At 44.5% G+C, this 23,907-nt stretch overlaps 1 protein-coding gene across 4 annotated transcripts in view; it reads left to right on the forward strand.

Moving 5' to 3' along the window:
* Positions 1–23,907, forward strand: part of LOC119382435 (pleiotropic regulator 1) — a 115,662-nt gene that overhangs the window by 22,897 nt on the left and 68,858 nt on the right. For all 4 annotated transcript variants that reach the window (XM_037650137.2, XM_049412204.1, XM_037650135.2 and 1 more), the window contains one exon: positions 11,522–11,620. In XM_037650137.2, coding sequence (XP_037506065.1) covers positions 11,522–11,620 — 99 coding nt within the window. The remainder of the gene's footprint in view (positions 1–11,521; positions 11,621–23,907) is intronic.

Consider the following 23,907-nt stretch of genomic DNA (forward strand, 5'->3'; position numbering starts at 1 on the left):
CTTCCAAAGTAAGACCTTTTTCTTTTTTCATTAGTGACACCATTTTTTCTAATCCATAGTTTTTTAACAATTCGACGGCACGTTCTTAAGTTCTTGTGGTTTAACTTTTACTTCCTCGAAGCATTTATGCATCACATTCCAAGCCTTACTGGAATACAAGTCGTCCGGCATTACCACAAGATAACCTTCTTTGTCCGACTTTACCACCCTCAATCCCTTAGAGTACAAATAGCGAGCAAGCTTTCCCACAATAGGACGTTGTCTACAATTGCTCCTAGCACTCGCTACGGCTTCTACACATTTTCTAACGCAAGAATCCTTTTCTTCGTCACTCACATTCCTTGAAATGTCCCGCGCCAAAGCAAGTCTGTCGGGTATCCGTAGCGATGGTTCCACGCAGAACTTGGGTCCTAACTTGAGCACCGTTCTCTGCTCTTCATCCACAGGTGTGTCTCCTAGAACGAGCACCTTCCCTGGTTCAGCCACTCTTTTCTGTTTTTTGGGCAGGAACGCCCATACTTGACGCCAAAGTACCTCTGTTTTTTGAAAAAGACCATTTGTGCTGGGAGTATTCCCCGAGGACAGAAAAGCCCTTGTTACAATATGGCTCCGCCCATTCAAGGTTAATAAAAAACGGGATCGCAATGGGGTGTTTTCATTCAGCTCTGACGAAATCATGCAAGCACAGATTAAGGGAATCTTTCCTAGAGCAGAAGTTAAGGCTGGAAAAGGCTGGATACCCAAACTCGGTTCTCCTAACGGCAAGCGAAAGGTTATTGAAGAAAATGAAGTCTGGGAAGAAGGAGGAAAGGAGCCAAGAATCAAAAAAGATATCAGTAATCCCTTACGTGCATGGTCTCTCTCATAAAATTAAGAAGGTGGCAGCTGAATATGGCGTCAAGGTAGTATTCTCGGCAAAAAACAAAGTTGGAGGAGTGTGTTCGGCTGTGAATAATTTGTACGAAGAAAGGCCTAATGATATCGGTACTAAATGTTCCAAACGTGAAGATCACCGGGTAGTAGAATGCAAAAGAAATGTAGTGTATAAAATTCCGTTCAATTGTGGCCACTGTTATGTAGGTAAAACGGGCCGATGCTTGAATGTGAGATTAAAAGAGCATTTGAACAATTTGAAGGGAAGGCCAGAAACACATCTGGCTATGCATTGCGCGCGGTGTTCTTCTAGGTCGTGTAACCCGTTGTTTGATAGAACTGAAGTTATGTATGTAAACCCCAATCAGAAGACAAGAGAAATAGTGGAGGCGTGGCACATTTCTAGACTTAAGGACATGTGCGTTAGTCACCCTTCAGTATTGCTGCATGATAAAGAAATAGAATTGTTGAACAAGATGTAAGATTACGTCATCCTTTGTAAAGGTTTTATTTTTGTGAAAAATTGTACGATGCCAATTTGCTCATGCGCAGTGTTCATGAGGGCGGAAATTGAGTATATATGATGGTTTCCTGGTGAATAAAAAATCAGTTGATAGTCTGCGCTGGTCCGTGTGTTCCTTCTTGTGTGTCCTCGTGTGTGTGCGCTAAAGTTCCAATATGCAGCAAAACCAACTAGCCCGCTTTTCCGTATTATTACAGTTCATCTCTAGTTTTTCGGGCTCTTTTTCCATGTACCCTCATTTGGACGTAAGAAGTCCCTCAACGCTCGTTCCAATGATCGCTGTGTGCGAATGCAAAGCGCGCATCTTAGGCTGGCATATCAGGCATAGGACGTCACCGGAGGAGCTAATGTTTGCGACTGGATGGCTACCAATGTCGGTTGGCCATTGCCGAAGAATCTGCAAGATCCTCAGGTCAGAGAGCTGGAGACAAAGCCGTTTCCTAAAGGAGTGTCTGCGTACTGCGTGTTCCTCGTATGGGGATAGCAAGGTTGACTGGAAGTCGCATCGGATGTGGTACGATAGTGCTATGAACTTAACAGAGGTACTTTGGCGTCAAGTATGGGCGTTCCTGCCCAAAAAACAGAAAAGAGTGGCTGAACCAGGGAAGGTGCTCGTTCTAGGAGACACACCTGTGGATGAAGAGCAGAGAACGGTGCTCAAGTTAGGACCCAAGTTCTGCGTGGAACCATCGCTACGGATACCCGACAGACTTGCTTTGGCGCGGGACATTTCAAGGAATGTGAGTGACGAAGAAAAGGATTCTTGCGTTAGAAAATGTGTAGAAGCCGTAGCGAGTGCTAGGAGCAATTGTAGACAACGTCCTATTGTGGGAAAGCTTGCTCGCTATTTGTACTCTAAGGGATTGAGGGTGGTAAAGTCGGACAAAGAAGGTTATCTTGTGGTAATGCCGGACGACTTGTATTCCAGTAAGGCTTGGAATGTGATGCATAAATGCTTCGAGGAAGTAAAAGTTAAACCACAAGAACTTAAGAAACGTGCCGTCGAATTGTTAAAAAACTATGGATTAGAAAAAATGGTGTCACTAATGAAAAAAGAAAAAGGTCTTACTTTGGAAGTGTTCTTTGCGGCGAAAACGCATAAGTTAGAGGTTCCGTTCAGAGCAATTGTGTCAGAACACAATTCGTGGCAGTTTATTGTGTCTGGCTTTCTGCAAAGGATACTCGCGTCCGTGTCACATAATGACCCATTTTTCATCAAGAATTCTGAGGAGGTAGTGTGTTACCTATCTGATGTTGAACAGGGAGGATACAGAGGCTTTAGTATTGATATTCAAGATCTGTACTATTCCTTGCCGCATGATGCTCTGTTAGATTCTGTAAAAGAGTGCATTGAACAGGACAATGACGAAGTGTCTTTTCGCAATAGAAGTGGGATGTCGCTAGAAAAGTTTCTGGAAATACTATGCATGTACCTTGATAGCACGATTGTTAAGTTCAAAGATAAATTGTTCCGTCAAAAAAAGGGGGTGTGTATCGGGTCGAAAGTAGCCCCTGCGCTAAGCACAATTTTTTTGAGTAAAGTAGACAGGTTGGTGAATTCGGAACTGGAAGGCAAGGGTTTGAAAATAAAAATAATCAGGTATGTTGATGATTATTTGATTTTGGGCTTAAACAAGGAATGGGATGAGGTTACCTCAAGTGTGTTGGATACATTCAGAAGAAGAGGCAAAGGCCTAAATTTCACAGTTGAACAGCCCAGTAATAACTGCTTACAGTTCCTAGACTTAAAGCTTATTTTTGAAAAAGACCATTTGTGCTGGGAGTATTCCCCGAGGACAGAAAAGCCCTTGTTACAATATGGCTCCGCCCATTCAAGGTTAATAAAAAACGGGATCGCAATGGGGTGTTTTCATTCAGCTCTGACGAAATCATGCAAGCACAGATTAAGGGAATCTTTCCTAGAGCAGAAGTTAAGGCTGGAAAAGGCTGGATACCCAAACTCGGTTCTCCTAACGGCAAGCGAAAGGTTATTGAAGAAAATGAAGTCTGGGAAGAAGGAGGAAAGGAGCCAAGAATCAAAAAAGATATCAGTAATCCCTTACGTGCATGGTCTCTCTCATAAAATTAAGAAGGTGGCAGCTGAATATGGCGTCAAGGTAGTATTCTCGGCAAAAAACAAAGTTGGAGGAGTGTGTTCGGCTGTGAATAATTTGTACGAAGAAAGGCCTAATGATATCGGTACTAAATGTTCCAAACGTGAAGATCACCGGGTAGTAGAATGCAAAAGAAATGTAGTGTATAAAATTCCGTTCAATTGTGGCCACTGTTATGTAGGTAAAACGGGCCGATGCTTGAATGTGAGATTAAAAGAGCATTTGAACAATTTGAAGGGAAGGCCAGAAACACATCTGGCTATGCATTGCGCGCGGTGTTCTTCTAGGTCGTGTAACCCGTTGTTTGATAGAACTGAAGTTATGTATGTAAACCCCAATCAGAAGACAAGAGAAATAGTGGAGGCGTGGCACATTTCTAGACTTAAGGACATGTGCGTTAGTCACCCTTCAGTATTGCTGCATGATAAAGAAATAGAATTGTTGAACAAGATGTAAGATTACGTCATCCTTTGTAAAGGTTTTATTTTTGTGAAAAATTGTACGATGCCAATTTGCTCATGCGCAGTGTTCATGAGGGCGGAAATTGAGTATATATGATGGTTTCCTGGTGAATAAAAAATCAGTTGATAGTCTGCGCTGGTCCGTGTGTTCTTCTTGTGTGTCCTCGTGTGTGTGCGCTAAAGTTCCAATATGCAGCAAAACCAACTAGCCCGCTTTTCCGTATTATTACAGTTCATCTCTAGTTTTTCGGGCTCTTTTTCCATGTACCCTCATTTGGACGTAAGAAGTCCCTCAACGCTCGTTCCAATGATCGCTGTGTGCGAATGCAAAGCGCGCATCTTAGGCTGGCATATCAGGCATAGGACGTCACCGGAGGAGCTAATGTTTGCGACTGGATGGCTACCAATGTCGGTTGGCCATTGCCGAAGAATCTGCAAGATCCTCAGGTCAGAGAGCTGGAGACAAAGCCGTTTCCTAAAGGAGTGTCTGCGTACTGCGTGTTCCTCGTATGGGGATAGCAAGGTTGACTGGAAGTCGCATCGGATGTGGTACGATAGTGCTATGAACTTAACAGAGGTACTTTGGCGTCAAGTATGGGCGTTCCTGCCCAAAAAACAGAAAAGAGTGGCTGAACCAGGGAAGGTGCTCGTTCTAGGAGACACACCTGTGGATGAAGAGCAGAGAACGGTGCTCAAGTTAGGACCCAAGTTCTGCGTGGAACCATCGCTACGGATACCCGACAGACTTGCTTTGGCGCGGGACATTTCAAGGAATGTGAGTGACGAAGAAAAGGATTCTTGCGTTAGAAAATGTGTAGAAGCCGTAGCGAGTGCTAGGAGCAATTGTAGACAACGTCCTATTGTGGGAAAGCTTGCTCGCTATTTGTACTCTAAGGGATTGAGGGTGGTAAAGTCGGACAAAGAAGGTTATCTTGTGGTAATGCCGGACGACTTGTATTCCAGTAAGGCTTGGAATGTGATGCATAAATGCTTCGAGGAAGTAAAAGTTAAACCACAAGAACTTAAGAAACGTGCCGTCGAATTGTTAAAAAACTATGGATTAGAAAAAATGGTGTCACTAATGAAAAAAGAAAAAGGTCTTACTTTGGAAGTGTTCTTTGCGGCGAAAACGCATAAGTTAGAGGTTCCGTTCAGAGCAATTGTGTCAGAACACAATTCGTGGCAGTTTATTGTGTCTGGCTTTCTGCAAAGGATACTCGCGTCCGTGTCACATAATGACCCATTTTTCATCAAGAATTCTGAGGAGGTAGTGTGTTACCTATCTGATGTTGAACAGGGAGGATACAGAGGCTTTAGTATTGATATTCAAGATCTGTACTATTCCTTGCCGCATGATGCTCTGTTAGATTCTGTAAAAGAGTGCATTGAACAGGACAATGACGAAGTGTCTTTTCGCAATAGAAGTGGGATGTCGCTAGAAAAGTTTCTGGAAATACTATGCATGTACCTTGATAGCACGATTGTTAAGTTCAAAGATAAATTGTTCCGTCAAAAAAAGGGGGTGTGTATCGGGTCGAAAGTAGCCCCTGCGCTAAGCACAATTTTTTTGAGTAAAGTAGACAGGTTGGTGAATTCGGAACTGGAAGGCAAGGGTTTGAAAATAAAAATAATCAGGTATGTTGATGATTATTTGATTTTGGGCTTAAACAAGGAATGGGATGAGGTTACCTCAAGTGTGTTGGATACATTCAGAAGAAGAGGCAAAGGCCTAAATTTCACAGTTGAACAGCCCAGTAATAACTGCTTACAGTTCCTAGACTTAAAGCTTATTTTTGAAAAAGACCATTTGTGCTGGGAGTATTCCCCGAGGACAGAAAAGCCCTTGTTACAATATGGCTCCGCCCATTCAAGGTTAATAAAAAACGGGATCGCAATGGGGTGTTTTCATTCAGCTCTGACGAAATCATGCAAGCACAGATTAAGGGAATCTTTCCTAGAGCAGAAGTTAAGGCTGGAAAAGGCTGGATACCCAAACTCGGTTCTCCTAACGGCAAGCGAAAGGTTATTGAAGAAAATGAAGTCTGGGAAGAAGGAGGAAAGGAGCCAAGAATCAAAAAAGATATCAGTAATCCCTTACGTGCATGGTCTCTCTCATAAAATTAAGAAGGTGGCAGCTGAATATGGCGTCAAGGTAGTATTCTCGGCAAAAAACAAAGTTGGAGGAGTGTGTTCGGCTGTGAATAATTTGTACGAAGAAAGGCCTAATGATATCGGTACTAAATGTTCCAAACGTGAAGATCACCGGGTAGTAGAATGCAAAAGAAATGTAGTGTATAAAATTCCGTTCAATTGTGGCCACTGTTATGTAGGTAAAACGGGCCGATGCTTGAATGTGAGATTAAAAGAGCATTTGAACAATTTGAAGGGAAGGCCAGAAACACATCTGGCTATGCATTGCGCGCGGTGTTCTTCTAGGTCGTGTAACCCGTTGTTTGATAGAACTGAAGTTATGTATGTAAACCCCAATCAGAAGACAAGAGAAATAGTGGAGGCGTGGCACATTTCTAGACTTAAGGACATGTGCGTTAGTCACCCTTCAGTATTGCTGCATGATAAAGAAATAGAATTGTTGAACAAGATGTAAGATTACGTCATCCTTTGTAAAGGTTTTATTTTTGTGAAAAATTGTACGATGCCAATTTGCTCATGCGCAGTGTTCATGAGGGCGGAAATTGAGTATATATGATGGTTTCCTGGTGAATAAAAAATCAGTTGATAGTCTGCGCTGGTCCGTGTGTTCCTTCTTGTGTGTCCTCGTGTGTGTGCGCTAAAGTTCCAATATTTATTGTTGCCTGCCTTGCCCCCCCCCCCCCCCGTGTTCTGTTCTAAGCATCGGGACGATGCTTTTTCAGATGGGGGCATTGCCACGTGCGTTTCTTATTATCACTTTTGGTGTATTTGGTTTTCGCCCGCAAAGACTGTCAGCAACGCTCAGTGCAAACGGCGCCTCATTGTTCGAGATGCTTTGCGATTATTGTAGATCGTTTTAAGATTGCGCGCAAGACGCGAACACTCGAGCTTATTTTAAGGATTGTGCGACAACCAGCGATAACGCTGGAATATTCTACGGCGCATGCATAAATGCCGACGTGCTTCACCGCTTGTCAGTTGATCGACGGTCGACGCTCTGTTCACTGCTATCAATGTATACCGTGTGTATTGCTGTAAATTAACTTTCCGTTTCTCGGCCACAAGTTCGGCCAAATAAAGAGTTTCATCTTGGACACCTCGCCTGCGGTCTTCGTCGACGTCACGACCACGTGACAATATAGACATCCGACCTGCGCAAGCAAAAAGCTAGAGGCAAAATAGCAGCCAGTACCTCTATCGTGTTTTGTAGCTTTAGTGATCTTTTTTGCTGCGATCTCTAATAGATGTTCAATGAAAAATCGCCAGGCCTGCGCGGAACACGCAGCAGAGTCACAGCGAAAGCTGGAAGAGTGGCCTTTTTAGAGCTCATTGTAGACTCTCTTGGGGCAACTACAGTAAAGCCTCGGTGATACGATCGCAGCTCGTACGAATTTCGGGGTGATACGAATTTTTCTATGGTCCCGGCCAAGGCCCACTAGCCTGCAATGTATTGGAGTACGGTTGTTGCGAACCGATTTGCACCTCACGACGTTTGATATGAACGTATGCTAGCACACAGGTACGAACAGGTGCTGCCCGCGCTGTAGCGGAAGACGCAGCAGTCACGTGCGGGCGTGGGCATGCACGCTGCGCGACCATTAGTTGTGCGTCGTTGCCTCCGAGATAGTGCGCACGATTCTCGGAGGACTTTAGGCGCCTTCGCGTTTAGATTACAGATGACGTTGACGTCACGCTGACGCGTGCTCCTGTGCTACAGGCAGCATCATCTTTGTACTGTGTTAACACGTGCCTGCCACGTCGATGCAAGCCATGTCCCCGCAATCAGCCGTTCTATGAAACAAGACTGAAACTTGGGCTGTGGGTCCGTCATGAAGTCCCATTAAAGGTGGACGAAGACTCCAAGAGACGAAGCGGACGGTCTTGGCGAAGGAGCTTGGCCTCTATCTATCGTGTGCAAAGCATTTTTTAAGTCACTTTCGCCGCAGTACCCTGGTGTCATGCAGAAAAGCGTAGTAAGATTAGGAAGCGGCTACTAGCGGTCACGTGGCACAACACATCTGGTTCATTAATTACACACGTGCGCATGCACCGTATATTTACGAGTACAAGTATGATCGTTGACGTCTAAAAACTTTACTGGCAATTATTCAGAGCTGTTCATGACGTCGCTGCGGCCCTAAGAAACACTAAACCAAAACGTATGCCAACTTGATTTTATCGCATACTAATTTTGCATGTTTTCTGGTGATACGAATCTCGGATGATACGAATATTTTTGGTAACCCCGTGAGATTCGTATGACTGAGGTGTTACTGTAATACAAATACACATGCAAGGTACCCACTACGCCATAAATCATCGTACTTTTTTTTGTAGTAGGGAAGCCCCCAGCATGCTATTATTCGTGATTCAGCAGAGAAGCATGGTGGTATCCTCTACACATCTGTAAGGCATTTTGGCCACTTTGTTTGTGCTGTGGCTGATGACTAGAGACCGAAAGAAGGGCGTTCCTATTGCCCTTCTTTGATATATGAGCATGAATTAGAGGTTAAGAAGGGCTTTTATAGCGTTTTTATCGTGCCTTAAATGCCTATTTCTGGCACTTGTGCCTAAATGCCCATTAGTGCTTAAAAATGCCTATATTTGGCGCCTAAAACGCGCGTTTTTAATGCCTAACAATCTGGCCTCTATTGGTGACAATGAATTATGGCTAAGCCCTTTGTAATGGGTTGGAAGCATTCAACGACCTACTTGTTGCGCAATTCGCATTGTGTGACACTGGGTTATTATTTTACTTTTCTACCATGCTATATTGCATATGTTAACACAATTCGTTGCCTGATACGACGCCTGTGTAGGGTCTTTTTTGCGAAGGAGTTTCAAGCACCGGTGTGGCTCTCTTGGGCAACTAATACAAGTTCACATGCAAGGTACCCACTATGCCATAAATCATCGTAATTTTTATGAAGTAGAGAAGCACTCACTATTCCATTATTCGTCATTATGTGGGAAACGTGGTACCCGCTACACAGCATTCAATGACCCACTCATTGCGCAGTTCGTGTTGTGTGACGCTCAGTTGTTATTTTACTCTTCTACCGTGCTTCATTACATAAAGTGTGGTACCCGCTATGCATCTGTAAGGCATGTGAACTTTCTTTGTGCTCTGGTTGATGGCGATGAAGAATTATAACTGAGCCCTTTTTAAATGGTTGGAAAAATTCAGCGACCCAATCGTTACGCAATTCTCATGGTGTGATGCCAGTTTGTCATTTTACTCTTCGACCACGCTACATTACATATGCTAACGCGATTCTTTGTCCGACATGACTTCTATAGGGTCTTTTTGCTAAGGAGTTTCAAGCACCTGCGTGGCTCTATGGTAGAATACTTGACTGCCACGCAGAGGGCCTGAGTTCAAATCCCATGCGGTTCTAGAATTTTTTTTCTTATTTCATTTTTTCTTATTTCACGCGATAGCGGTTACGGACACCGGCGGCGGGGGACAACAACGGTGCCAAAACTGGCTGTTGTTATGATCTCATAACGGCTTTCGCTGTAAAAATCATGGAAAGGAAAAACAAAACCCAGTTATAATCTCTGTTTAATTGCAATTCCATGATAACTTCTAACATTACATTTATCTAATCACTGCGCTCATTGCCGTCATTTCCACCCACAGTAGTTCTTGCGAGCGCTACTGCGTGTGATGTAGTTAGCAGCAATATAATGACTTCATTGCATGATTAAAATATTGAATCTATTGATATCGGTGCTTTGATCTACGCTAAAATTATCCCCAGCTATCAGTCTACTCACCTGCAAATAAAAAGTAAGTGCTTTAAAAGTGTTCAAGGGCCCCTTTAAAGGGACACTAAAGAGCAAAACGATTTTTCTCGCATTAGTAAAGTAGTCTTCCGCGATACCAAAAACACCACGCTTTCTGCGCGAAGATGCTTAATAAGTGAGAAAACGTGCAAAAAAAAAAAAAATACAGGTGGCGACACCGCCTTGGAATTCCCGCACCATTTGCGGTGACGTCACATATTTTTGACGGCGCCTGTTTGGGCCTACGTAGTTACTAATCGGTTAAATCGAAGTACATTGTCCTCTGAGGGGGCCAGAGACTTGACATAACGAGTTTGTGGAAATTTCGTCGAGCCAGTGGCGCCAAAATACGTTAAATGCTCTTTGAAGTCTTTTACGTCACGAATTACAAAGTTCGGCGCGAAATTTAAAAATGAAATCTTGAACTTGGTTTTCACCTCTAATAATAAACCTATGGTGGTGAAATAAACTACACAAGAGTTCCCAGAGCACACTTTATCAATCTAAACCAATTAATTGCTTCTCTTTAGTGTCCCTTTAAGGAGCCCGTGTCGCAGAAAATCTGGTGTCTGTGTCAGCAGTGTTGTTGGTGATGGGAAAAAGCCTGACGGATGCAAAGTATGAAGGTTCAGGATTCGAGCCATAATCAAACCTGGGCATCCTGCAGGGCACTATTTTACTACACAGCCACACCAGGTCTTGATACTGCTTTGGAAAAAGACCCGATGCAGAAGTCATGTCAGAGCAACATCGACTGTGGTTGCAGTGTTGAAGGCTTTTATAAGAGTGTAATAAATGTTACTTATACACTCCTGTGTCTCAGCAAGAGATGTTCAAGCATTGCTCAACCCCAGGGGGATACGCTAACGAATGCTACTGTGATGCGCACGTCAATGCACCATAGCGTGCACTTCATTTTGATAAAAAATGACGTCTGTTCTCTAATGTGAGTGCTACGTTACGATTTTTTGTTTGTTGTTTTTTCTTTTTAAGCAACTTCCATGACAAAATGTCTTCTGTCGGCTCCCATCTCTACGATGGATTGCCAGGCTCAAGTAGTAAATTCCAAGATTTCGTTCTATATTGCAGTGCTTTCCCATAGTTTCTTTGTTTTGCCAACATTGTACAGATAGCCATGGGGCTAAACCAAAGGGGCATTTGCTTTGTATGCTCAGCTGTCCTGGTAGGAAAAACAAAATTGTAAAACAAAGTACAGTAGACTCCTGTTAAACGAAAGCTGAAGGGACCAGGAAAATATGTTTCATTTAACAGGAGTTTCGTTTACTGAGAGATGAAAAGGGGTGCAGAATTCAAGCACAAAACCAATCATGTTAGAGGCAGTTGTTCCATTTAAGCAGCAGTTTCATTTAAGAGATTTTCGTTTATTGAGAGTCTACTGTATCCTACCAATGTTTATGAAAGTTGGCTGCTGGTTTAATGTTCATTACATATTTTTACAGGTAGAAGAAGTAGCGACAGAATTATTTCATTTTAGATTGTTTGGCGAGAATGGGCAGTGAAGAGTACCTTCACAATAATACTAAGTATAAGGCTAGTGCAATTTTCTAGTCTGTCTTTCGTTCGTTAATGCTTGTTCCATGTCCTTTCAGGCTGTCATGCTTGCAGGACAACAACAATTGGCACAAGTTCAGCGAAAACACGTGGCCATACCCAAGCCTCAGTGGCATCCTCCCTGGAAGCTATACAGGGTATGTGCCTTTCTTCTTTCTTCACACTGTAGCTGCAATGAAATTCCAGTGAGAGGAGTCAGTGAAGCAGGCCTTGTTACTTGACTGAACGTATGAGGGCGAGTTCACAGATGTGAAAGCTCATGTAAGTCTCTGCATCTCATGCAAGTATGATTGGTGGTAGAGAGTGGGAATTCTTAAGCTACCATTCTATGTAGTTATGAGTGCAGTAGCTTAAAGGGACACCAACGGGAGAAGTTATTCCACTTGTATTAGTAAATTAGCCTTGCACAATACCAGAAACACCATTCTTGATGCAAGGCACCTGGTAGGCCAGAAAAGCCCCAAGAAAAAAAAGAAAGAAAACAGCCATAGCACCTTGATGTTTCCACACCAGTTTACCATGATGTCTTATGTTTTAATAATGTCGGCTAGAACCCTTATAATTGTTCATTGGTAATAATGAATTTTGTTCTATTCCAAAGAAGACATAGATTTAACGTGGTGAGTTTTTAAACTTTTATTGAGCCAATGTGGCAACAAAAAACAATTACGCCAGCTTCACTGACATAACGTCGCAAAGGCTGATGAAAAGCAAAGCATTCTTTGTCGCTTCATCTTGCCTCGTTTTAAACTTGGGATCTGATGCAAGCTGTTCACATCTAACATCAGCTTCTCTCACTCGAAGCTCTGGATCTTCTGCCCTCTACTTGCGCTTGGCTTCGGCAGCTCTTATGCAGGCTTCTGGATCAGAAGAGCGTTGCCGTTGCCGTTCATGCACCAATTCCTGCTGACGCCCCCGACGGGCAGCATCTTCTTGCAGAGAGCGCTCGACTTGACCCATTGGTGACTATTTGAGAAAGACCACCGAGTGCTTGCACCTCTATATTTTAACTCCTCTGAACCATCTGTTGGGGGCGAGCACCATAATTGGACTCCCCAACACCACCAAGCTGTGCTTCTTCAACAGCTTCCTTATTTTTAGTGGACCGGAGGTGAGTAGTGAGGCTTGCCCAATTTCTGTGGCACATACCCGCTAGTTTACTGGGACATTCAGGCCAACATTACTATACTGAGTTCAGTTGTCAAACTGTCCGGAGGCGCCGTACATCACGGGCACCCCCGTGCCTTGGCTTGCCGCGAGACGGCGGCTGCGCCACAAGCAGCTCTACGCGAGTGCATCTCTTATATTGCCAAACACACTCGAGTCCTCCGACTTTGCAACTTACAGTCGCTGCAGGTGTTTTCACCTATTACCTTTTTAATATTTTTATGGCCTCATGTTTATCAGATTGATAGAAAAGCTTTACCGAGTCGTGAAAAACGCTGCTGCGCTCTCCAGGAGTGCGCTGTTGAAGTGCGTTTTCCATGGGCGTAGGCAGGGGGGTGCAAAAGGGGCACTTGCCCCCCACCCAAGCTATGCCAGCTCTCTCTCTCTCTCCCCCCCCCCCCTTCCTCCCCCAGCTGCTATGCAACATGGGTTTGCACCCCCAAGGCAAAATTCTGCCGACGTCCATGGCGTTTTCAAGAGCTCCAGCAGCCTTGGTCGTCCACTAGGCTCTATTAATGAGCTGTTGCCAATTCTCGCGCATTTAGTAACGAGGCACGGTGAAGATTCCCGTTACATTTCGTCATCGCCCCCAATACGCCAAAGTCTCTTTTTAATATCAGTTTCAGTACAATGTCAGCATCTCAGCAGTAACAGGCACGGAAACACGCTACGCATTTGTTAGACTCAAGTTAACCGTACTTTGTAGGAAAGTACCAATTATTCGTCTCAGCCCTACTATTTTAAATCACTGAAGAAGCCGTGAAGTAGCAATCAGCAGGCCAATTGGTGTACATATTTTAAGGTACTATGAATAACTGCTGGGCAGCTTTTCCTGATATGTACACGCTTTCTGCTCTTTATTTCGGGATGAAAAAAAAGAAGGCAGCACTACAGTGAACTCCCGTTAAGACGAATTCTCGCTTATACCGAACGACAAGGGACCATTTGTTTGGTTTCCCATAGACTCAATGCAAAAAATATTTGCTTAAGACGAACCGCCCAACTGTACTCTTCTGTTAAGACGAACTTTCAAGGTGATCAACAACGCTAGCGATTCTGCGAAACGAACACTGCAGTCTTGGTGGGGCATTCAGGCGACTGAGAAAAAGCAAAAAAGATGAAAAAAAGCGCTTCCTGGAGCAAAGACGCGAAGCAAATCGCGACGCGGAGGGCGTGAGATAAACGAAGAAGACCGGTCAGCGGATAAAGCCAGTATCCCCTCTCACCCCCAGCCTGTGGGTGGGGCAGGTGTGGGCTTTATCAGCAAAGAAAACAACAAAAAGAGTAGGGGGATTTACAACTTGGACCCCCAAGCCATTGCGTTCTTTCGTATTCCCCCCCGCCGCCCCGTTCTTTGGTTTCCCAGCGGTCCCTTCGAGTTCGTCTTAACGGGAGTCTACTGTATTTTCTTTCATCGGAGCACCACATTCACAAGTGAAACGTATAGAGGGATGAACAAGTGTAAGGGCAACAGAGTGATGAACATAATAACTAAAGCATGGTCGGCAGATATTACCCCGCTTTTTCCATGCTGGAGTCGAAAAGTTCACAAAACCATTAAACTTATCAGGTGACCTTTGATGTATCATTCACTTTAATCTCGTCAAGCACACGTGTTCCACATGTCTGTATACCAGGCTTGTCCTTTAACACTTTCCTGTCGGCTCCTATACCCATCGATAGCCCGCTATCGATGGTTTTCAACTTAAAATTTTGCTGTGTTAGAAGTGCTTACGGACAGTTAGCATTATTCATCGTTTAAAACAGGCACTGTTTTTATAGTTTTACTTTGTCATTTACTTTTACGCCGCAAAGAGAGCTTTGAATTGCCTTTTAAGTCCAGAGGGCTGAACGCTGGTAGCTTCAAACATGGCGTCGTTATCGCGCGCACCTGTCTCTTGTAAACTGCAAATTTCGGCGAATTCTGGCAGCCATGATTTATAATTTTTTAATGATGGCAGCAGTGAAGACTCGGAAGATGATTTTGACTCATTGGACAGCAGCATGGACAGCTAAAGTGTGTTGAGTAGCTGCGGAACGTCAACAGGTATCCGCCGGTAACTTTCGTTTTGATCTCTGAACCGGGTGATCGCGGCCGTGCTCTGTTCTAAAAATATTTGGCGTGTTCTAAAGGTCACAGCTGTTATCTGCGGGGTGTCAACACCATTTGGGCGCGACCACTTGCTGGCGGCTGCTAAACGAGTGGAGTTTAGTGCGAGAGGGCGACCTGCGGTGCACTTCGCCATTGCGCTCAGCAGTGCCGCACGGGATTTCATCTGACCTGTCGATTTGTTCGTGCCACTCTTTGCCTAAAAAATAATCGCCGAGATATGAGACACAACTAATGAATATGCATGGATGTATACTCTTGAGCCAAAAATAGAGCAGCAAATGAATATTTGCCACAAGACATGCTGCGAAAACCTGCGCTTTACCGCATCACGTAACTGCATTGCGCGGTGGCACTATAGCTAATGTTTTCTTTTGTACCAAAATAACGGCTGCCGATAGAATGCTTATATTTTCGCAGATATTGGAAATGACATTTTTGGTCATGACGTATGTATTGAAATTTTTTAATGTTTACTTGGTGCATAGCAGCATTGATTTATTTACAGAGTGTTCTCGTTTTTGTTAAAAAATTTCCTATTAAAGTTTTTTTTTTTTTTGCAGATTCTTTTAGTAATGTTTGCTTTAAATTTAATGCCATTAGAAAGCGCATTTCTGTTCTACAGATTAGTACCATATATTGTCGCATCAATAATATTTTGTGGCAGTAGAAAAATTGTTTACTAGAGTACCCAAGAACGGTCTGTTTTCCCGCGGACAAGGAAGTGTTAAGAAGGTATGAATTGTTTCAAGAGCAGCTGCACTGTAGCCATGGGTATTTGCAAGGAACACCTGATACTGTCTGATTGAGTTGGCTGCTTGTGGTAAGCGGGATAAGTGTCATGCTGCGCAGCAAGCCACATATATTTTTTGGGAGACTTGCAGTGTGTAGTAGCAGGGAGTTCATCTCCAACATCTTTGCGCATCACATTCCTTGTGAGCTTTTCACTTGCACTTGGCCTAGAGAAGTTTCAAAATCCAGCTTCTCTATTGGTGGCAGTGATCCATGAACTGCACTGGATCCTTAGGCCTGTATCCTGAAGCGCTCCTTACCTCAGTGAGGGGGCCTTAACTGCTTGAGGGCGCCTTATCATGTATTCTGGAATGCTCCTTACTAAGGTTCCCTCACTGAGGCTCTCCTTGATGCTCCTCAAGTTAAAGTAGCGCTAGGGCTACCTTCAGGCCTCCTTACCTTGCTACTTTCACTGAAAGGGCGCTTCTCTGCAGTACTTTATCAGTGACAGTGTGTCTGATTTCTTATTTTCGATCGATGCCTTGCACAAGCCCGTTATAATTGTGTCCTCGTCGTTGTTGCAAAATTGCTTGCCAGGCGTGTTTTCAAACGTGCGGCTGAACGGCTGTCAAAATTTTGCGTTAAGATTGTGCAGCGCAAAGAGGACAAGGCATTTTACAGGACTAGAGAAAAGATGAAGAGACTCAAGGAATGCGAAACGGTAGGCCCCCTCATCGCCCACCGTTCGTGCTGTCGTCTTCCAGGAATGACAGTTGTTTGGATTAGGCTAACGGCGGCTTCTTATGCATGGGCATTCTTCACATGCCATGCGGGCTGCTTCCACAATGAGGCAGGTGTGCTTGTCCGGATAAGAAAAAAGCGAACACAGGGGTGCAGCCGCATGTGCTACAATGTATGCCCAGGAAACCCTGCTTTCCTTTTCTGTGGATTATCTCAGCCACTGAGATTAGTAATCCGTCGTTTGCAGGCGAGGGACCTGTGCCTGAAAGATGGCATCTACTCTGTGGCAGCATGGCTACTTTTTAATGCGTTGGAGAAGCAAGCCCAAACAATAACCCTTTTTACATGTTTACTGTGCGCCGTTGAGAACAGTGGAATTGCTTGCACGAGCTTGGTTCATATGTCCAGCAAACATGATCACGGGTGAAATTGAGCTTAAGGTCAAGAAATCCGACAGAATCCTAGAAGGGAATATCATGTGTTATGACGAGGGGCGATATACATTTTTCAAATATTGCAACCATTTGTGACAGCTTAAAATGCAACCCATATAGTATCTGAATACTTTCAGGACTTTGGTTCCTGGGAACCGCTGCTGTAAGACTTCCTCGTTTAGCAAAAAGCAGGTCTATCCACAAAGGCGCAATGCACTACCCGATAGACGCGCCCTTGTTTTGATTGTAAACATAATAATTTGCTTGGACATAAGTACATTCAAGACAAATTTGCACCAAAGTCAGGAAATTTCGCAAGCTTAACACTGCTCAGTTATAAAAATTAATCTCACCCACGTCTTCAATTCTTTAAACAATCTTTATTACTCGCTCCCACATTGCAGGCCGTTGAAATGCATCAATGAACGCAATGAGCTCCAAGGTTGCTCGACCATCCTGTTTTTGTCTGCTGCAATAGGCGAAAGTTAAGTAAACGGAAAAGGCTGTGCACCCATATTGCGAAAAAGCAGCGTACACGTTATTATTCATCATTATGCACAAAAAATATTCTTTATTCTTGCTTGAAAGCAGATGTTTAGCCAGTATTATTCGTCATTATGCACAAAAAACATTCTTTATTCTTGCTTGAAAGCGGACGTTTAGTCATTATTTCACACATAAAGTAGTGTACACATTATAATTCATCACTATGCGTAAAAAATATTCCTTATTCTTGCTTGAAAACTGATGTTTAGTCCGTATTTCACACGTACTCTCGATCCCAGACTTTTGAAACACGCACCTTACCTTACTGACGCGGCCCTAAGGAAAGGAAGGTTGACGGAAGCCTTTAGAATACACTGGCTCTCTCAAGGAGCTCCTTAAGATAAGGAGGCATGAAGGGCTCCTCACGTAAGGTAAGGAAATGGTCTGAGGTAAGGAACGTTTCAGAATATGGGCCTTAGCTGACAACTGCACCTTCAACTTCATGATATTCTCCAAAGACAAGAATCTTGCTGCTGCTAGTGCCCTCCTTTTTGAAATTCCTTTTGAAATTTTTCCTTCCTTTTGCCTTCTTTTTGAAATTTTTCACTTTATTTTGTTCTGCGCTTGTTGTTCCTTCTCCCTTGGCACATCTCTTCACATGCGTTTTTCCCAAGTGCGGCAGAACGCGCGAGTTGCCTGCAATGGAAGAACTTTGCACTGACGAGATGTGCAGCAGCTGCTTGCATGAGCCCCTTCTCCTTCACAAACTAAAGTTCTGTTAACTGTCGTTAGTTTTTGGATGTCATCAATAGTGGTGATGCTGCTACTCAAGTGAGCCATCGCCGTGCGTTTGCATGCGCTACAGCAGCCAGCTTTTCGTCTCCTATGCATATGCATTTTCCTATTTGTATAACCCTGATGGCTGAGCTGACTGAAGAAAGCGATGAATAAACCACTGCAGTGGTTTATTCATCGCTTTTTTCAGTCAGCTTTTTTCAGTCAGGGATGCAACAGCTGCACCAATTGCGCCAATTTGATACAATTCGTTATTTTTGTGCCAAGCTGAGCCAAAACCATGAATTTGGTTAAAAATACGCCACGCTGCGCCATTTCTCAGCTTTTTGCTGCGCCATTTCTCAGCATTTCTCAAATTTTCTCAGCTGCGCAAATTTGAGCAAGAAATGGAGGCCGCTTTGGTCATCTGCAGTGTGGGCATCGCCAGACGCGCAGACGCGCAGACCGTAACCCTAAACCCTCGCGAAAGAAATAAAAAGTCAGTTTCACCGCAAGGACGAAGCAATGAATGCGATAGCAACAGATTGTAATGTTATACGAAGGACTCTGGTTATACGAAGTGAGGCTGGCAGCAAACTCTTTTGTACCCGATCTCGCGTAACTCTACAAAATGTTGGTGTAAGAGAATACGGCCGCTCCAGGGAAAGATGCTCTTTCTGCACAGTGTCTTCGCATTGAGAGCGCAGCACGTAGCAGGAATACGAGCCGCCCGCTGATGGCTGCCGAGATAGCGCGCGCGCCAGCGACCGCGGCCTTAGAATCAAAGTTCAAAGTTGCTACTCGCGCGAGGTTCGCAGGTCCACATTAGCATTTCCAGTGCCTGTCGAATTATTTGACAGGTCGCACTGTGGGGTGGCTCAACACACTGCTTTTACTGAAATAGCAGTGTTCACGTGCACTGTGCACGAATTAGCTGATGTTAAATGGTTTTTATGTATTTTTGTTTTCTTTTCTAAAAATAAGCCTTCGTTGTTATACTATACTGCTCCAAATTTGAGATTTCGGGCTAAAAAATTCAGGTTTTGTTTCCGTAACCTGCTCCAAATTTGGATTTTTGTGCTCCAAAAGCAACATTTTGCTGCTCCAAAAGTTGCTCCAAATCCTATTTCGGCTGTTGCATCCCTGCACTGCCATGTCCCAGCGTTACCTTCTGCCACAAAAGTCAGATCGACACGCCTTGTCACTCAATGTGAGCTCTTCAATTCCGGCAGAAGGGATGTCTGAATTGAGCGCAGTGTATTCCTTTTTCAAGCCACTATTCTGTTCTTCGAGGCCACAGACAGCACTTTGAAAAGCTGTCTCCAGATTGTTCTCCCTTCTTCTCCACTTCTTCTGGGGCGGCTTGGAGACGTAGCAAGGTACGTTTGGGAAAAAATCTTTAGGAACGTACCTTCAGCGAGGCTTCATTTTTCACGCGCTGTTTAAACAACCATTCCGTTGATGACATGTACACAGTTTTCAAGGATATCATCGTCATGAAAATAGATGTCTCGAACCTTAGACTTCGTCCAGAGCTCTTTGTCGGCACGCGGAAGGGACTTGTTTCATGCAGAGTGAAATGTTTTGTCGCTAGGAGAAGAGAAGAAATGCCGGGCCGACTTATTGATATCTTTCGTATAGCCGCTCGTGCACCCAGGAACGAACACATGTCGGCATCATACACTTGCTGACTGCAGCACACTGCGGCTAGAGTACGAGGATCGCAAAACTGAGAACGCAGCTAAACACAATGCCAAACCATGTGCACAGCCGCAGACAGAGTGCTGCACCGCCTGATCGTGCCGTGCTGATTGAGCTAGGAGGAACAGCAGCACCGCGAGATGCGAGAATCGGTGGTCGGTCCATGTAGTCACAGGAGTTAAAAGCTCAACCTAATCTAGTAACATTGGTTCAGGCTAGTTATAGACAGCTTCTTCATTTTTAGTGGACCGGAAGTGAGTAGAGGGGCTTGCCCAATTTCTGTGGCACATACCCGCTAATTCATTGGGACGTTCAGGCTAGTTATTGACAGCTTCTTCATTTTTAGTGGACCGGAAGTGAGTACAGGGGCTTGCCCAAATTCTGTGGCACACACCCGCTAATTCATTGGGACGTTCAGGCTAGTTATAGACAGCTTCTTCATTTTAGTAGACCAGAAGTGAGTAGAGGGGCTTGCCCAATTTCTGTGGCACACACCCGCTAATTCATTGGGACGTTCAGGCTAGTTATAGACAGCTTCTTCATTTTTAGTAGACCGGAAGTGAGTAGAGGGGCTTGCCCAATTTCTGTGGCACACACCCGCTAATTCATTGGGACGTTCAGGCTAGTTATTGACAGCTTCTTCATTTTTAGTGGACCGGAAGTGAGTAGAGGGGCTTGCCCAATTTCTGTGGCACACACCCGCTAATTCATTGGGACGTTCAGGCTAGTTATAGACAGCTTCTTCATTTTTAGTAGACCGGAAGTGAGTAGAGGGGCTTGCCCAATTTCTGTGGCACACACCCGCTAATTCATTGGGACGTTCAGGCTAGTTATAGACAGCTTCTTCATTTTTAGTAGACCGGAAGTGAGTAGAGGGGCTTGCCCAATTTCTGTGGCACACACCCGCTAATTCATTGGGACGTTCAGGCTAGTTATAGACAGCTTCTTCATTTTTAGTAGACCGGAAGTGAGTAGAGGGGCTTGCCCAATTTCTGTGGCACACACCCGCTAATTCATTGGGACGTTCAGGCTAGTTATAGACAGCTTCTTCATTTTTAGTAGGACCGGAAGTGAGTAGAGGGGCTTGCCCAATTTCTGTGGCACACACCCGCTAATTCATTGGGACGTTCAGGCTAGTTATAGACAGCTTCTTCATTTTAGTAGACCGGAAGTGAGTAGAGGGGCTTGCCCAATTTCTGTGGCACACACCCGCTAATTCATTGGGACGTTCAGGCTAGTTATAGACAGCTTCTTCATTTTTAGTAGACCGGAAGTGAGTAGAGGGGCTTGCCCAATTTCTGTGGCACACACCCGCTAATTCATTGGGACGTTCAGGCTAGTTATTGACAGCTTCTTCATTTTAGTAGGACCGGAAGTGAGTAGAGGGGCTTGCCCAATTTCTGTGGCACACACCCGCTAATTCATTGGGACGTTCGGGCTAGTTATAGACAGCTTCTTCATTTTTAGTAGACCGGAAGTGAGTAGAGGGGCTTGCCCAATTTCTGTGGCACACACCCGCTAATTCATTGGGACGTTCAGGCTAGTTATTGACAGCTTCTTCATTTTTAGTGGACCGGAAGTGAGTAGAGGGGCTTGCCCAATTTCTGTGGCACACACCCGCTAATTCATTGGGACGTTCAGGCTAGTTATAGACAGCTTCTTCATTTTTAGTAGACCGGAAGTGAGTAGAGGGGCTTGCCCAATTTCTGTGGCACACACCCGCTAATTCATTGGGACGTTCAGGCTAGTTATAGACAGCTTCTTCATTTTTAGTAGACCGGAAGTGAGTAGAGGGGCTTGCCCAATTTCTGGTGGCACACACCCGCTAATTCATTGGGACGTTCAGGCTAGTTATTGACAGCTTCTTCATTTTTAGTGGACCGGAAGTGAGTAGAGGGGCTTGCCCAATTTCTGTGGCGCACACCCGCTAATTCATTGGGACGTTCAGGCTAGTTATTGACAGCTTCTTCATTTTTAGTGGACCGGAAGTGAGTAGAGGGGCTTGCCCAATTTCTGTGGCACACACCCGCTAATTCATTGGGACGTTCAGGCTAGTTATAGACAGCTTCTTCATTTTTAGTGGACCCGAAGTGAGTAGAGGGGCTTGCCCAATTTCTGTGGCACATACCTGCTATGAACTGCGAGCCGCATTATGCTGATAGTCTCGAAAAAACCTTGACCAAAAACAGCTTCGTTGTGAAAAAGTGTGAAATCACGCCGACTTCCTGAAGTTGAGGTTTCATTGCAAAATTGAATAAAGATTGAACTTCGGCCTTCATTTTCTATTGTGCTTATGACTGTGAAATTAATGCCAATAGTGCAAGATGTTGGGCAAGTTGTTTTCTAGCTTGCATGGTCCCAGCGCGTAAGACAGCACTGAGAAGAAAGCACACGAGACACATGGAGCCTTGCGGCAGAGTCAAGAACGTTTAGACCAAAGGAGCACATTGTTGTATCTCTGAAGGTGTGAACGCTTTAGCCAAGTACAGGCAAGCAGGGAGGAAGCTCCCTTTGCTCAAGACACTAGCTTGGCTGAAAGGACATTTGCTGTTCTTTCTCTCCACCAATAAAGGTGGAGGTTTCACTCTTTTCAACAGGAACACGTATATGTCTAAGGCATCTGGCAACAGTGCTTCGTGTGCCTCTGTGTCGTCTTACGCAGTGTGGCACGTAATGCCAGTAGAGTTGTCAGAGAATACTATGTGTAATTCATGTTGAACAGAGCAAATGGCAAGGGACAGTTTTAAAGAAAACATAACAGGACATTTGCTGACTCGCAACTAAGTTTAATAACATATGATCAATGTACAGTGGTGGAGAAATCAAAGAAAGAAAAAACAAGCAAGTCCTGTTGTGTTTTCATTACAACCGTCCCTTGTTCTTTGCGCTGTTCAACATCATGAGCTAGTACCAACTTGCCCAACTTTCCACTTTAATGGAATACGTCTAGACTGATTTTTTGCGTTACTTAGCTGTCCGTTTAAATGGGAAAAGAGAAGCTTCGATGCTTACTAAGAAAATGTGTACTATAGTGAATTGAACATCTATGCTCCATAATAGTGTGAGCATATATTTACTATGAAGACCTAAGCAAGCCTTTGTTGATCTGATGCTGTTTTCTTGAACTGCACCTCAGTCTATTAGGAACCAGAAAAACTCAGCGCAGTTCCATCAAGCAAGATCTAAGGAAACAGCGGAACTGTGGTCATTCCGACGATGTTTTTCTGTGTTTTGCTGTGATATTCGGTGTTTTGTTTCTGTGTGTTGGTGTATGTGTGTTTGGCTGCGATTCATCGTGTTGTTTCTGTTTAACTGTGGTTCTTGCGTATTTCGCTCTGGTGGACTTCTTTTCCTTTGCTGTTTCCTTTGGGCTTCCTTCTCTTGAAACTTGGGGCTGGCGGCTTCCCTCCACTGCCACTTGGCTTGCACTTCCTTCTCTCGAAGCTCAGGGTTTGCTGCTCGACATCAGCTCTGCCGCTCGAGTTGTGTGGAGTCCATTGCCCTCGCCCAGTGCGCTCTCTGATTGGTCTGCTCTTCCCCCAGTGTGCTGGTCACGTGACCTGGCTCTGCTTCTGCAGCGAAGGGTCAACACTGTGACAACTCGGAACAAACGGACACAGTACACACCGTCGTGCAAACACATGGACATTTATTAATAGCTTTTTACGTAGCGCCGAGTTTTCCAGCCGAATCTAAGAAACAACCGAAATAACATGCCAAATAGCTCAATATAATGCCAATAAAATATACAAACAACATAACACATACAATGTACCGTGAACATAGCGTCGCCGACGTTGGACTCGGCCTGGGAGTCCGCGGGAACGAGTTGCGGTATCACTCCCCCGGCCCTCTCACGGCAGTCGTTAACTACAACACGCAGACTTTAACTACAACACGCAGACGCCATGAGGCGAAAACGACATTACAAGGGGTGATAGCACCCCATAACATAGAACAGCTTTTCTGTTAAAAAAATTTGAGCTTTCATCACCTGTGCTGAAACAGTGTGCTGATCAAGTACATCTTCATACTGATGGATCATACTGATGGATCAATAACTCTCCAGTGTTCGTCCAGGGCAATGGTTGTTCTAGCAAAAGCTATTACCCTCGATTTCAAGATGGACCACCCATCGACATCAGTGGCTGTGGAACTTGCCGCTCTTCGCGCTGCACTTGATGTAGTTTGTCTCTCCATGCTGCATTATTTGACATTTGGTTCCAGTAAAGCAGGTGTACTGTAATTGCGCGGATGAAAAGTTGGGCCATTTAGTCTC

The sequence above is a fragment of the Rhipicephalus sanguineus genome, chromosome 2, assembly GCF_013339695.2.
Source record: "Rhipicephalus sanguineus isolate Rsan-2018 chromosome 2, BIME_Rsan_1.4, whole genome shotgun sequence".
NCBI lineage: Eukaryota > Metazoa > Arthropoda > Arachnida > Ixodida > Ixodidae > Rhipicephalus > Rhipicephalus sanguineus.